Here is a 13504-nt window from a genome sequence, read left to right as displayed (position 1 = left end):
TGAAGACTCGAAAATATTTTTAAGAATGTTTGGAGTAATGCCAATTTAATAAAATAAATCAGTCCCGATATATTAGAAAATATCTGAATATTATTATTTAAATAATATTCCCAAAAGGATAATCCTTATAAAAATAATTGAAGTAGAAGTTTTAAAACTTATACTTGAAATGAATAATAAATAACCAAAGATATACTTATACGAAAGTACGATCTTTATTTGAATAATCGAAAATAAGTTTGATTATCGAAACATTATTCTTTATTAAAATAAAGAATATTATTTAATAAATAAGCGGAGTCATAAGTCCTCAAATGAATATTCAAAATACTATTCATTAAATAAAATAAACGGAGTCATAAGTCCTCGAATGAATATTCAACTAATATTCATTAATTAAAATAAACGGAGTCTTAAGTCCTCGAATAAATATTCAAAATAATATTCATTAAATAAAATAAACGGAGTCATAAGTCCTCGAATGAATATTCAACTAATATTCATTAAATAAAATAAAGTTATCGAATAAAACTGATTCGATTAATAGTTTTGAAAACTATATCAATATATATATATATATATATATATATATATATAATATACTCGGGAACATCGACTCCCGGTTTTAGAAAATGTTCACCTTTGGGTCCCCTATACTAAGGGTATACGCAACTACTGCTTATCTCTTACATAGGTATTATGCAACTTATAAGCAATTGAATCAACAGATATATATCAAGATTACGAAACAGACATGCATATATACCATATCACATGCTCCAATATATCGCAAGATTTGCTAATTAACCATCATGCATCTAGCACAAGATAATGCATATACATATGTATACATCACAACAACAGTATAACGGGTAGAAAACTTGCCTGAGCGACTGGGGGTGACAAATGGCTTGGGACGAGTCTGGTAACCTATAAACAACATATAAGTTGGAATTAAACCAAAGTCGCTTATGAATCTATACTTTAACCAATTAGACTCTAACACTCGCTTTGCGCTCAACGATTCTCTTAAGTCGCTCGAGTACCCACGGCTCCACCATTTTTAATAAATTAACCATTAAGGGTTTTAAGGAGATTCTTTCGTGAGTTCCTTACCAACTTCCTAATACACTTTACATAAATGATTCATACTCCAATTATTTCTTTAAGGTCTTTAACCTATGTTCCAAAGTAAGGCGAGGGGTAATGGTTCGTTCGCGAAATGCCGATACTTAAAACGGTCGTTTCTCCTAAACCGTACATCGGATTCAAACGAACCACATATCAAAACGAAGCTCGTAACATGAACTATCTAATCATGGCAATGGTCAAAACCTAACAGTAAGTTCTCGGGTCCTGATATTAAGAACAAAACAGTCTAAAGTAATTAGGACATTATGACGGCTATGTTTACGCGATTACCAATTTTTATCCTACTCTAAATCAACCACCAATCAACCACAATTCAACCATACAACCAAACTCCATACCTACAATGCTACAACAGCCCCAAAAACTCAATATTTTCCAAATTTATACTACTTCCCAACATGAACTAAAAGCTTTACTTAAGTTCTTTAACTAATCATCAAGATTTATAACTCCAAAAACATAATAAAACCAACCAATCTCTAAATATACAACAATCAAGCTTCTCATGAACTATTATACTCATATTAAGCTCTTAACATTCAATAACAAAGCTAGGTTAAGAGATTATACCTTCCTTGTGAGTAGGAGTAACTAATTAGCTTGGAATCACCCTTGAAAGTCCTTACCCAAGCTTAATCTAAACAAAAACTCAAGAACAAAATTTTAAGTTCTTGAAAAACACTATTCACCCTCTTCTTCCATTAATTTTAGGAAGAGATTGTGAAGGAATTTGAAGCTCAAACTTATAGGATAGCTATATCTATGCATAAGGAGTATTAGATAATTACCTCACTAATTAATAAGGCTTGGATCTTGGATTTTTGGATTTTTCTTTCTTGAAATATGAAAAGGGCCGAGAGCTTTCTTGAAGAAAAGTGAAGTCAACTTTGTGTTTTGGTGAAATGAATTGTTGGTTGGTTATTTTTTTGCTTTTGTTTTAATTATTTACCTTTTAACCATGGTGATTTTTGTGTGGTTCTTAATCAACCAACAACACACTTCTCTTTGGTCATGCTTAGGTCATCATGTTATGTCATCCTCCCACACTTGTCCTCTTCTTGTTGGTGAGATGACATCAATCTCCACTAACCCTTTGATTAACTCCTAATTACTTGACTAATGACCGCTGATCTGTTATACGGTTCGCTTAACTTTCGTTTTCGTTTATCGTTTGAGGGATCATACCCGGGATCTTATTACTTGGGTTTCCTTAACCTTTCTCAATACATTATATTCCTTTTATGATCCTCTCCTATAATCCTTTAATTTAAATCCTTTTTATCTCGTTACCTTGTACTCAATATTTCGGTATCTGGTGGATTTTCGGGAAAAATCAAAGTGTTCGAATTTGGATTCTGACGATCTTTACATACACTTATATATCATATAGAGTACTAATAAGATCTCGGAATAACAATAAAAGAACCCCTACATAGTGTGGCATAAAAAGTTTTCTTATTCAGCAATAACAGCAAAAATACTATTCATAAGGGTTACAAAAAAAGTTCAAAATTTTGGGGTTATTACAAGAGCTTAAAGATGCTAAAAGGAGGATGATTGATGAACTCAGATATGCTGAAAGATGTTTGTTAAAGAACTATCTCAGAACAACTCCTGACATTGAAGAGATCAGTAATTGAAGCCAAGTCAAGATCTACAACTGCTCAAATTCTAATGTGTATACAGACTGAATTTGTTATCAGAAGTTAAAGTTGGTAAAGCTTTAAGGACTGTAAGTTGTAGTTATCTAGTCAAATTCTCATGCATTTGTACTTAATGTTTTTGACATCATCAAATATCTGTTAAACTTGTATATTATGCTAATTTACAAGTTGGGGGAGATTGTTAGATATATTTGATAATGTCATGTCTAATATGATTTGTGTTTAGTTTTCAGACTTTACTTAAACAGGACAAATCAGTACTTAACTGGAAATCAGCACTTATACTGAAGACATAACTTAAGTTATCAGTACTTAAAGTTCAGGAGATATTTATCAGGACTTAAGGAGACTTTCAGATAAGGAAGGCGGCTGATTGAAAGGAAACAAGATCAAGACAAATGCAAGAAGAGATATGCATGAAGAAGGAATTCTATGAAGAATAGAATACTTGGAAGAAAAGATAACTGATTGATATATTTTAGGAAGCAGAATTATATTCCATATCAATTAGCGATTATCTTGTAACTGTGTAGTATATAAACACAGACATGGGGTTTACACTATAAGTGTTATCATTATCGAGAATAATATTCATTGTAACCCTAGCAGCTCTCGTGATATTTGTTCATCACTGAGAGAGGACGGTTCCACATTATAACAGAGTTTAATAAAGTTTGTTTTCTGTTACTTGTGTTCTTTGAATTCGATTTGATTGTGCTATACACTGTATTCAACCCCCCTTCTATAGTGTGTGTGACCTAACAGGCTCCAATAAATGTGGAGTCACAGCCAAAATCTCTAATCATTGAAGCACCTCAAACACCTAACTCACCCACAAACTCACTGGATGTGGATATGATAAACACATCTATTCCTGATTTGCCTTCTTTAACTTTGTTGAGGAAGCCAAAATCTAGTGCAAGTGAGCATCATCTTTTAGATGATTTGTTGGCTCACTTGCCAATTCTTTCAGGAACTGTTGAATCATCTGTGCCCAAAATATCATCAATCAGCACAGAGTCCATAATAGTTTCTTTTCCAAGTGCATTCATTTCTACTCTCTCGATGGATATTGCTCATCCGTCGAGTAGTGATTGTATCCCGACGGATAAGCTTAACAGCAGTTATCAATCGGATAGCAAAACCACTCACCCGATGGATGTCACTCATCCATCGAGTATCTCTGCACAGTCTCAAACTTCATTTATTTCAAGTGCAGAAGATTTAGTGGTTGTACAGTCACTATTAGGATTGAGAGAGAAGAGTGTTTTGAGTGAGAGTCTGGGTTGCTCTCAGGAAAAAGGAGAGGAAATGAGTGAAACTATGCAATCCATTTCTTCAGGATTAGCAAAAGAAAGTGAGAGGAGTCCCACCTTAGTAGGTGAAGGTGAGGGTGTGAGGGTGGGGAGCCAGGGTGAGTACCTGATGCAACAAAAGAGAGAAAATGAGAGAAATGCAGGTACTGGAGCTATAAGGATGGATGTCATTGTTAGTGAGTCAATGAATGTCCAGGATGCAGACAGGGAGAGACTATCTCAGCAACCCAAAGCTGTTATAGATTCTATCTCCCTTGATGCTGAGGCATTTACTCACCCTGTTCCAGCTTATCAACTTCTAGCTGAACAGGGCAATGACAATGCAGAAAGGATGCTCAATCTGGTGCATACCACTCAGTCTATGCTAAGAGCCAAGGATGCCATCACAGCTTTTCCCTCTACAGCTGGTGATGTATATTATGAGACTGGTGGTACAGCTGATTTCTTTGGTAATGGAAGTGGAGATAGTGAAGATGAAGTAATGGACATAGGGGGAGAAGTAGGTTCCAGTTCAAGATCAGGCATGCCATCATGGGCATTTTCAAAGCACTGTGATGCGCACTACTTCAAGACAACCCTGATCCAACTAATCAATCAAACAAATACTGCTCTTCAAACCACTACAAATGCCAGCACCAAGAAGCTCCTTCAGGCACATCTAGCCTCACTGCAACTTCAACAAATTCAAGGCTTCCAACATGCTAGGGATGTAAACACCATTAAGGGTGATATTGATGAGATGAAGAAGGCCATTTCAGACAAGATGGATTCTAAGCTTCCAGAAGCCACAATGCTTGATATCAAAAGGTAATTAAGGAAAAATTCTGATCTTGCAACCAAGATAGATGCCTTGGATACTAGAATGTCAGCCATGGAAGCATCTTTAACAGCCATCCATCTTCATCAAACCCAATAGACATATCTACTTCAAAAATTGGTGGCTACTCAAACCCCCTCCTCTAATCACCTTGATGATAACAAAAAGGGGGAGAAAGGATCAAGTAAGGGGGAGAAGCTTCAAATTCATATCAGTAAAGTAATTGTGCCTTCAATTATTATCTCAAAGCCACCAGTTATAAACATTATAGATCTGATAAATGCAGCAGCAGCCAACTTTAGAGCAGCTGAAAAGAAGCAGTTGAGTCCACTCAACTGGGAGAAGATTGATGAGGATATACAGAAGATGTTTGAACTAGTCAAGGAGCCAGTAATGTCAGCCATCCATCATTCTCAAGTCAAGCAAATTTTGTGAATGAGATGAGCATGAACTATCTGGAAAGAGGACAGTCATCCTGCATCAAATCTCTAAAGGCTGAATTAATTCTGAAACCAAAGGTGAATTATCCAAAATCATCATTGAAGAACCCCTTGGATACTGTGTATGAGACACCTAAGCCTGATGAAAAGAAGCTTCTATCAAGGTCAATTACTCAAAGATCCAGCTGACTCAGCTTTGAAAAAGAGAATTGCTAAAGTTTTCAGGAATGGAAAAGAAATTTATGTGGTGGCTGGACATCCGCAATTTGCTCAAGCAAAGAGAGAAGAAAAGGCTAGATTGAAACAGGAAAAGAAGCAAGTTGTTCTAGATGCCAAAAAGGCTAAATAAAAGAAAGAGCAAATTGCTATCTTGGCCAAGTTACATGCTGTAAATTCATCACAACAAACTTCTGCTCAGCCATCAGAAATCACTGAATCACAAGATCCAAAGAAGCAAGTTGAACAATAGAAGAAAGCACAAAGAATCAATGAATTGGCTAAAAGAACCAAAAGGAAACTGGACATTGTTGATAAGGAATTGGAGAATCAGTTTCCCAAGAAATCCACTTCAACTACAACTCAAGCATCAAAGCCCTATGTGGTATTTGAAGATAACAAGGTGGTGGATCCCTACAGGAACATTCATGGTAAACCTATTTTGCCTAAAGATGAGCCAATAGAATGGGAGAACTTACTAATTCCTTACTTCAATTTGTCAATCCTTAGCAAGCCAAAAAGGACAAAGTCAAGAGCAGTCAAGAAAGTGAAGCTGTCACCTCTCAAATCAAAATCTATAGTTAAAGCTCAATCTAAAGTCAATAAAGGAGATTATCTGTACCTGTGTAACATCAAGGAGTTTTCTGACTTAAACCTCTATCTGGATGAACTAGATGAAGTCAGAGGAATTGATGCATACAGAAACCTACCTGAAAGGTTAGTGTTCAAGTACAAGGGAGGAAGGGAGATTCAGTGGCTACTTCACAGGATCCTTCAAGAAAGCCAAGATGTACTGACTAAGGTTTATTCATCCTTCAAAAAGAACTTTGGGTTCAATGTTACTGCAAGAAGATTGGTACTGAAGAAGATTGAAGAACTAAGGAATATTAGAGCTAAAGATGCACTCCCAAAGACTCTAATTTTCCCCTTCACAGGGAGAAGGGTGCATTTAAGGCCCTACTGGCTGATGGAGTTCATGGATGACAAAGGAGTGAGAAGATTTTTCAGATTAGAGGACCAATTGAGCATCTCTAGCAATGAGACTCTCTTGGAAATGCAAGAAAAGCTAGATCTCTCAGAATCTGATGAACTGGAATTCCACCGGCAACTCCAAAATTAGATTGAAGAAAACAACAGAAAGCTTAAAAAGAGATCCAGACCTTCAAGGAAGTAAATAAATCTGCTCAGGCTAGAGGAGCATCTTGAAAATGACTGTGAGCTAAACTTTGTATATTGTGTTATTTGAAGCACTTTTCAGTATCATCTACTTTCCTTCAAAGTTGTACTTTTAGGGTGTTTTGTTATCATCAAGTTTCTCTTAATTTATGTCTATAATTCCAGTAGACATAAATTGGGGGAGATTGTTGTGTATATGTTATGTACTTGATGATTTCATAAACAAAACACCTTGGTAGATTTTACTTAGTGAAATTATATAGCACTCGATGGATAAGGTGTATAGTCCCGACAGATGACTCAATATAGTTCCGACGGATGATGACTTATTATCCATCGAGTGAGTAGCTTGTGTAACAACAAGTCTGTAGCACATTTCTGCATACACATTATTTAGAATCTGTAGTAGTACTTAAGTCTTGTTGACTTTAGTTAGATATGCAGAATATGTTGATTAATTATACATAGATGATATCTTGTAATTCTGCATAAGTGAAATGAAGTTAAGTGCCTGATTGCTACCCGACGGATAAACAACAATGAATTCGACGGATGATCAACAACCCGACGGATGATCATGAACCCGACGAATAAAGAATTCAAATATCTGTTGACAGTGACAACACAGTCACATGCGTCGAGTGGATGCAAATAAGATGTGGTAGCCTATTCAACTGGGTTTTCGAGAACAAAGAAGCATTGCCATTTCCATGCTATTATGAAGATATTCAAAGATGTTGGAATAGAGTAATGAAGTAGCATTGTATTAGACTTGATAGTTTTTGTTTTATTATCCTGTCTTATTACTTTGTAATCTTGGTGATATATAAACCAAGAAGCAACAAATAGAATATTATCTGAGAAAAAGCAGAGAAACATTTGTAAGCAGAATTCTTAGCATTTCTCTGTATTCTTAGTTGTTCAATATTTGTAAGCAGCCGTGAGCTCTTTACACACAGAGTTCTCTCGATATATATTATATATCTCTGGTGGAATCATTCAAATCCATCAGAATGTTTATAAAGACTCTTGTTTTTAATTACTTGTGTTTTGATTCATTTAAGTAACTATTCTGCATTGTGCTAATCAATTCACACTTATATATATATATTTGAGTTAGAACATTTTTATTTCAAGAAAAAGTTTCAAGAATTCCATTCAACCCCCCTTCTGTAATTCTTGTCATATTGTTAAGAGACTAACAAAATATGCATCAATGCTCGCAGCTTTGTCAATAAGTTTGATACCACAACATGAGAAGGAAAGCGCAATTCTAAGAATCATGTCGATCAATCACAAGCCAAAAACACATGTTTTTTCGCTTTTGAACTTCCCGATTCGAGCCCTTGAAATAGGATGATATTGAAGGTCAATCTCATTTTCGAATTTCCGGTTAAGAAAAACCTATCATGTTCAAATTAAAACTTAATACTCGATTAGAATTTAGAATCGTTGTCAATTTGAAGGATTGTTTAATCCACGATTACATGTATACGTTCTGCTCCAATATATAATGTGTTTGTGTTAATGCAGAATACAATATATTCTTTTGTAAATTATAGAATACAGTGAATTTCACACAATATTTTTTCGCGTAAGTTAAATAAATTTTAAAAGAATACAGTACTCTATATATTTTGTTATATTTGGCTATTTGACTTTAAACACGTTTGTTTTAGATTTTTTGATGGTATTACTAATATTTTTTTTTAATTTTTTAGACTAAAAATATAAAATCAAAAATTTAATTCAAAATATAGAGATATACAAAATTGCTAACTATTTGAATAGAATGTTGTCAAGATTGCTAACTATTTTTCAACCCTTACCTTTTTTGTATGAAAGGGTTGAATGAAGAAGGTTTGAATCTTTATCTTATTTGTACAAAGGTTATGAAGAAGGTTGGATATGAAAATGTTAAAATAGATATAGTTTAAAATTAAAAAAAAATATTAATTTGAACATAGTTAGATTTTGACAAACAAATTAAAATTTATATAAATTTCAATAAAACATAATAGTAATATAATAATCATAATTCAACATTTAATTTTTCAAGATATAGTAATTTTATAATCTAATAGATTATTACTCATGTATCTATTTAGAAAATAGAAGAAATAGATTTGATAGTGTATATTATCGAAAATTAAATGAAAATTGGGCAGATGCGTTAACTGTTGAGTTGACATCTATATATAATTTTCAACTTGGATGTCAACGTTTCCTGGAAAAAAACTTGGATGTCAACGTGTATGTATATGGAAGGTTTAAGGTTTAGAGTATCTCTGAATAAGTTGTAAGGGGTTGCCAAAATTGAGGGGCAAGACAATTTGGATTGTCACGAAGTTATCAATTAATATTGCTTTTACAGGTTCCTTAAATGATTATAACATATATATAATTATGTATCGTATATATGATCATTGAATTTTTTTTTAGTTTAAGTATCAGTTTAATTTAATTTATGAGTCTAAACATGCAAGTTTCAAGATTGCTAACTATTTGAATAGAATGTTGTCACATTAACATGAAATAATTTAAACAAAAAACTAATACATATAATTACTTGACAAGAATTGACAAATAGTTTAATAAATCTGGGTGGATATGCTCTCCCGTCGAAGAACTTCCTTGTTGGACATGCTCTCACGTCAAAGCACCCCGATTTGGTGTGTTTGAACATTTATACTTTTTAATTGGATCACAACTCCCTGTCCATCCTCTCATAACCCAACCCTTCCAAAATTGTATTTACCCAAATGAGGGTTGTGTAATTTTTAACCCCTCATAATGCGACCCACCCGTCATCAAGCCCATCCAATTAGGCCCAAATGAGATTGGAAACACGGGTGAGATAGTTAAACTTTGTCCAATATGAGCTGAAGCTATTCGTTAAGCCCAACTCTTTTCAAAATGTATAGGCTAGACTAGACTATTCAGACTTATAAGACAGGCACACACAAATCAAAATTACATTAATCTGTATTATTATTTTACTTTTGCTAATAAGAATTGGTTCATTTCATAGTAGCAAGTAAATAGTTTCAATCGTTGGCCGTTGCTGATATAATTAATTATCTATGAATAATGTCTAGTAGCGAGGATGTACAAAGCCAAGTATTTTGCTAACTCTGATATTCTTCATTCTGATCTAGGCCATAATCCCAGCTTTATATGGATGAGTTTATTGGCAGCGAAGCAGCTTCTTACTGACGGAATTAGATGGAGAGTTGGTGATGGAACAAAAATTAAAATTCTGGATCAGCCTTGGCTTTTAACAAATCAGAATCCATAAATTACCTCTGATCCTAAACCTTTGCAGGGCGGTATGGTTGCTTCTCTCTTTTGTATGGATAAAAATGATTGGGATTTGGAGGTGGTGTCGGATGTGCTTAATGAGAGAGATCAAGCTTGTGTTCATGTTATTCCCTTATCTGAGTCTAATCATGATGACAAGTTTTACTGGTATTTAGAAGACTCAGGCATCTACTCGGTTAAATCTGCTTATCGATTGTTGCAGACACAGAAAGGTGCTTGGAATGCACAGGAAAATGAAAGAGTCTGGCGAATTCTTTGGAATATTAAAGCTCCACTAAAGACATTAAATCTGGTATGGAGAGCTCTGTCTGATTGTTTACCAGCGTTGACTTAACTTCAGTTAAAACGTGTACCAGTTCAAGATATGTGCCCGGTTTTTCAAGAGGCAGCGGAATCCATAGTGCACAGTCTAATCACTTATCAGTTTGCTCATTAATGTTGGAAGATTTCACTACCAGATGTTCAGTTTCAGGAAATTGTGTGCTTTAAGTCATGGCTGGTGTTTATCTTTGCTACAGCCGATGAAAGGAAATATGCTGAGATCATTACCTTATGTTGGTCTATTTGGAGATCAAGAAATGATCTAATCTGGAATCAAAAATTCGCGAAGATTAACAAGACAGTTGCAACAGCAAGGCAGTATCTTGCACAATAGAAAGTAACCCAATGCAGGTCCTTTGTGACTCCTCTTCAACCACATATAGAAGGAGATAAAGCTTCGATATGGGTTAAACCCCAACCAAACTTAGTCAAGGTATCAGTTGATGCAGCTGTGTTTGATGATCGCAATGGAGTTGGTTTTGGACTGGTGGCCAGAAATTCGGATGGTGAACTGGTTGAAGCTAGAGCACTATTTCATCCTAGTCTGGTATCTCCTACGGTAGCTGAAGCAATGGCATTCAAAGAGGCTCTGAGTTGGATGGATAGGAAAGGGTGGCATGAAGCTGTTATTGAATCAGATTGCTTAATTGTGGTACAAGCAATCAGGTCTACTGTACCCATGAAGTCATACTTTGGCTTGATTATTGAAGATTGCAGGTGTATTCTTCAACGTCTGAACAAAATTAGTTTATTTTTTTGTCAAACGATCTACTAATATTGTGGAACATCAGTTGGCTAGAGAATCATATTATTTGTCAGGTCGTAGTTTCGATAGGAATTCTATTTCTATTTCGATTCAAAATTGTATTTCTTTGGATTTGAGTTCGTAATAAAATCTCAGCTTTTCGTCAAAAAAAACTACATGTACAATCAATAAAAAAGTAAATCTTTCTTTTTTGTTTTTTTATGATACTATTTTTAAAAGGGTTAATTATGAAATAGGTCACTTATTGTGTTTAAATGTATCGAGTGAATTACTGATTACAAAATTGACTCAAATGAGTCACTCATTTGAAAATTTGTATAAAAATATCACTCTATCGTTAGTCGATAGAGTGATATTTTGAGTTTCGCCCATTTTGTATGAATGATATTACATCCAAATGAAAGATTCTAAGTTGTAGTATTTTAGATAAAAAATTAAGATTTTTAAAATTTTACCTACTATTTATTTTTATTTAAATCAAATAAAACAATAAAAAAATTAAAAATAAATAGTTGATAAAATTTTAAAAATCTAACAATATTATCTAAAATAGTAGAACTCGGAACCTTTTATTTGGATGTAATATCATTCATAAAAAATGTCTGAAACTCAATATGTAATATTTTTAAGAATTTCGATTAACGATAGAGTGATATTTTTTATACATATTTTCAAATAAGTGACTCATTTGAGTCAGCTTTGTAATTAGTGACTCACTTGATGCATTTGAATGTGATAAGTGACTTATTTGATAATTAACCCATTTTTTTATCAAATGCCACCAAATCTGAAATTTCAACACCTCAAGTCTTCTATCTTTGTCATCTTTGAAAATATAAAGGTAGACAATAAGTGTTCTTTGAAAAGAGAAGATCATATTGTGTGTAGTGTAGTCTGACATCGAGATAGATAGTCATAAATTATTATATATGAACCTTGAAAATGTTTATTTTTAAATTTACCAAAAAAATGTTTATTTTAAAGTGAAGCCCGCTCATGTCATGTCAACGGAACTCAAGAATTAATTGAAACCTGGACGTTATTTTAAGGCGTTGGTTTTTTGGTACAGCTGGAAGAAACATTCAATTTTCGCAAAAGTGGCATAGAACGCCACTATTTCTGGGGTTCTACCAATGTTACCCAGAAGTAGTGGCGTTCTGAGGTAAAATAGCTTTTTTATTTTTTTCTTTTCTTCTTTTCCTCCCGTGCCTTGTGTAGTTTTGCATAAGCTGAGAAATTATGGTGAAAAATGAAGGTGAAAGGCACGTTTTGTACTCTTATATTGAATTAAAAAAAATAATTTTGGTCTAATTTTTTTTTGTTAGATAGATTTATAAACCTATTTTTAGTACGTAATTTTTATTTAAATAAACAAGTTGTATATATAAGACTTCCGTAACTTCAAAAAGGGTGTCTTGCTAGTGGAGTGTAAACATTAGGCGAGTGCATGATTTTGGGTGCTCATATTTAATTCCCAGAAAATTATTATGGTTTAATTCTTTTTATTTTGAGTAGTGATGTAAACCTATTTGTAGTATGTTTTTTTTATTTTAATTTTAAATTTATTTTAATGAGTTTAGTTGCTTGAAAAAGGGTATCATGGGGGAATATATTTTCTCATGAAGCGGCCTCATAATCATGATTTTTAAGTAATCATGTGATGTTTGTGGAATGGGATATAACTTATAGTATTTCCACATTTTTAAGTAATCATGTTATAATTGCATGATAGATTATTTAGATAATACAAATGACAATTGTACTACAACATGTAATGTCAAAGATAATTCTTGAGAAGTAAGACAACAAAATATGATAATGTTAAGTTCACAGGGTTAAGAAATGCGCCCTGGGTATTTCTTCCTACGCTTGGTGTGACCTTCTTGGTTGCATACACTACATTTCTTTCCTGACCGTGGACCATCAATTTCCGTTCGGATCCGCACCGATTGGCCCTTATCTCCACGTTTTTTCTTAAGTTTTTTCAATGACTCATCTGACACTAACTTTCCACGGCCCTGCCAATGGAGGGGTAATTCGTAGTTCCAGTATTCAGTTGGTTGCAACGGATAAATCATTGGCCGGTACAAGTTCTCCATTGTCTGGTTCTTATGGCAACTTTCAATGAAATGATCCCAACTCAATCCATGTCTTATATAACCAGCCATTGCGTGAGAGCACAGAATATGACGGGTCGCCCATATTCCACACGTGCACGTACGGTCATTGAGGTTGACAACCTGGGTTTTACCTCCCTTTACCATCCCCTTAGCAGTTGTGTACAGATGTGTAACTATTTTGAGAATCTCGCGTGC

The 13504-nt window shown here is 34.0% G+C and overlaps 1 protein-coding gene across 1 annotated transcript; it reads left to right on the top strand.

Annotated features, from left to right (window-relative positions):
- Positions 1–10112: 10112 nt before the first annotated feature.
- LOC141679391 (uncharacterized) lies at positions 10113–12339 on the top strand. Its single transcript, XM_074485893.1, has 4 exons — positions 10113–10394; positions 10548–10660; positions 10775–11096; positions 12259–12339. The coding sequence occupies exons 1-4, from the start codon at positions 10113–10115 to the stop codon at positions 12337–12339; spliced, it is 798 nt and encodes a 265-aa protein (XP_074341994.1).
- Positions 12340–13504: the final 1165 nt, after the last annotated feature.

The sequence above is a fragment of the Apium graveolens genome, chromosome 8, assembly GCF_009905375.1.
Source record: "Apium graveolens cultivar Ventura chromosome 8, ASM990537v1, whole genome shotgun sequence".
Classification (NCBI taxonomy): Eukaryota; Viridiplantae; Streptophyta; class Magnoliopsida; order Apiales; family Apiaceae; genus Apium; species Apium graveolens.
This window is presented reverse-complemented; position numbering and strand designations above follow the sequence as displayed.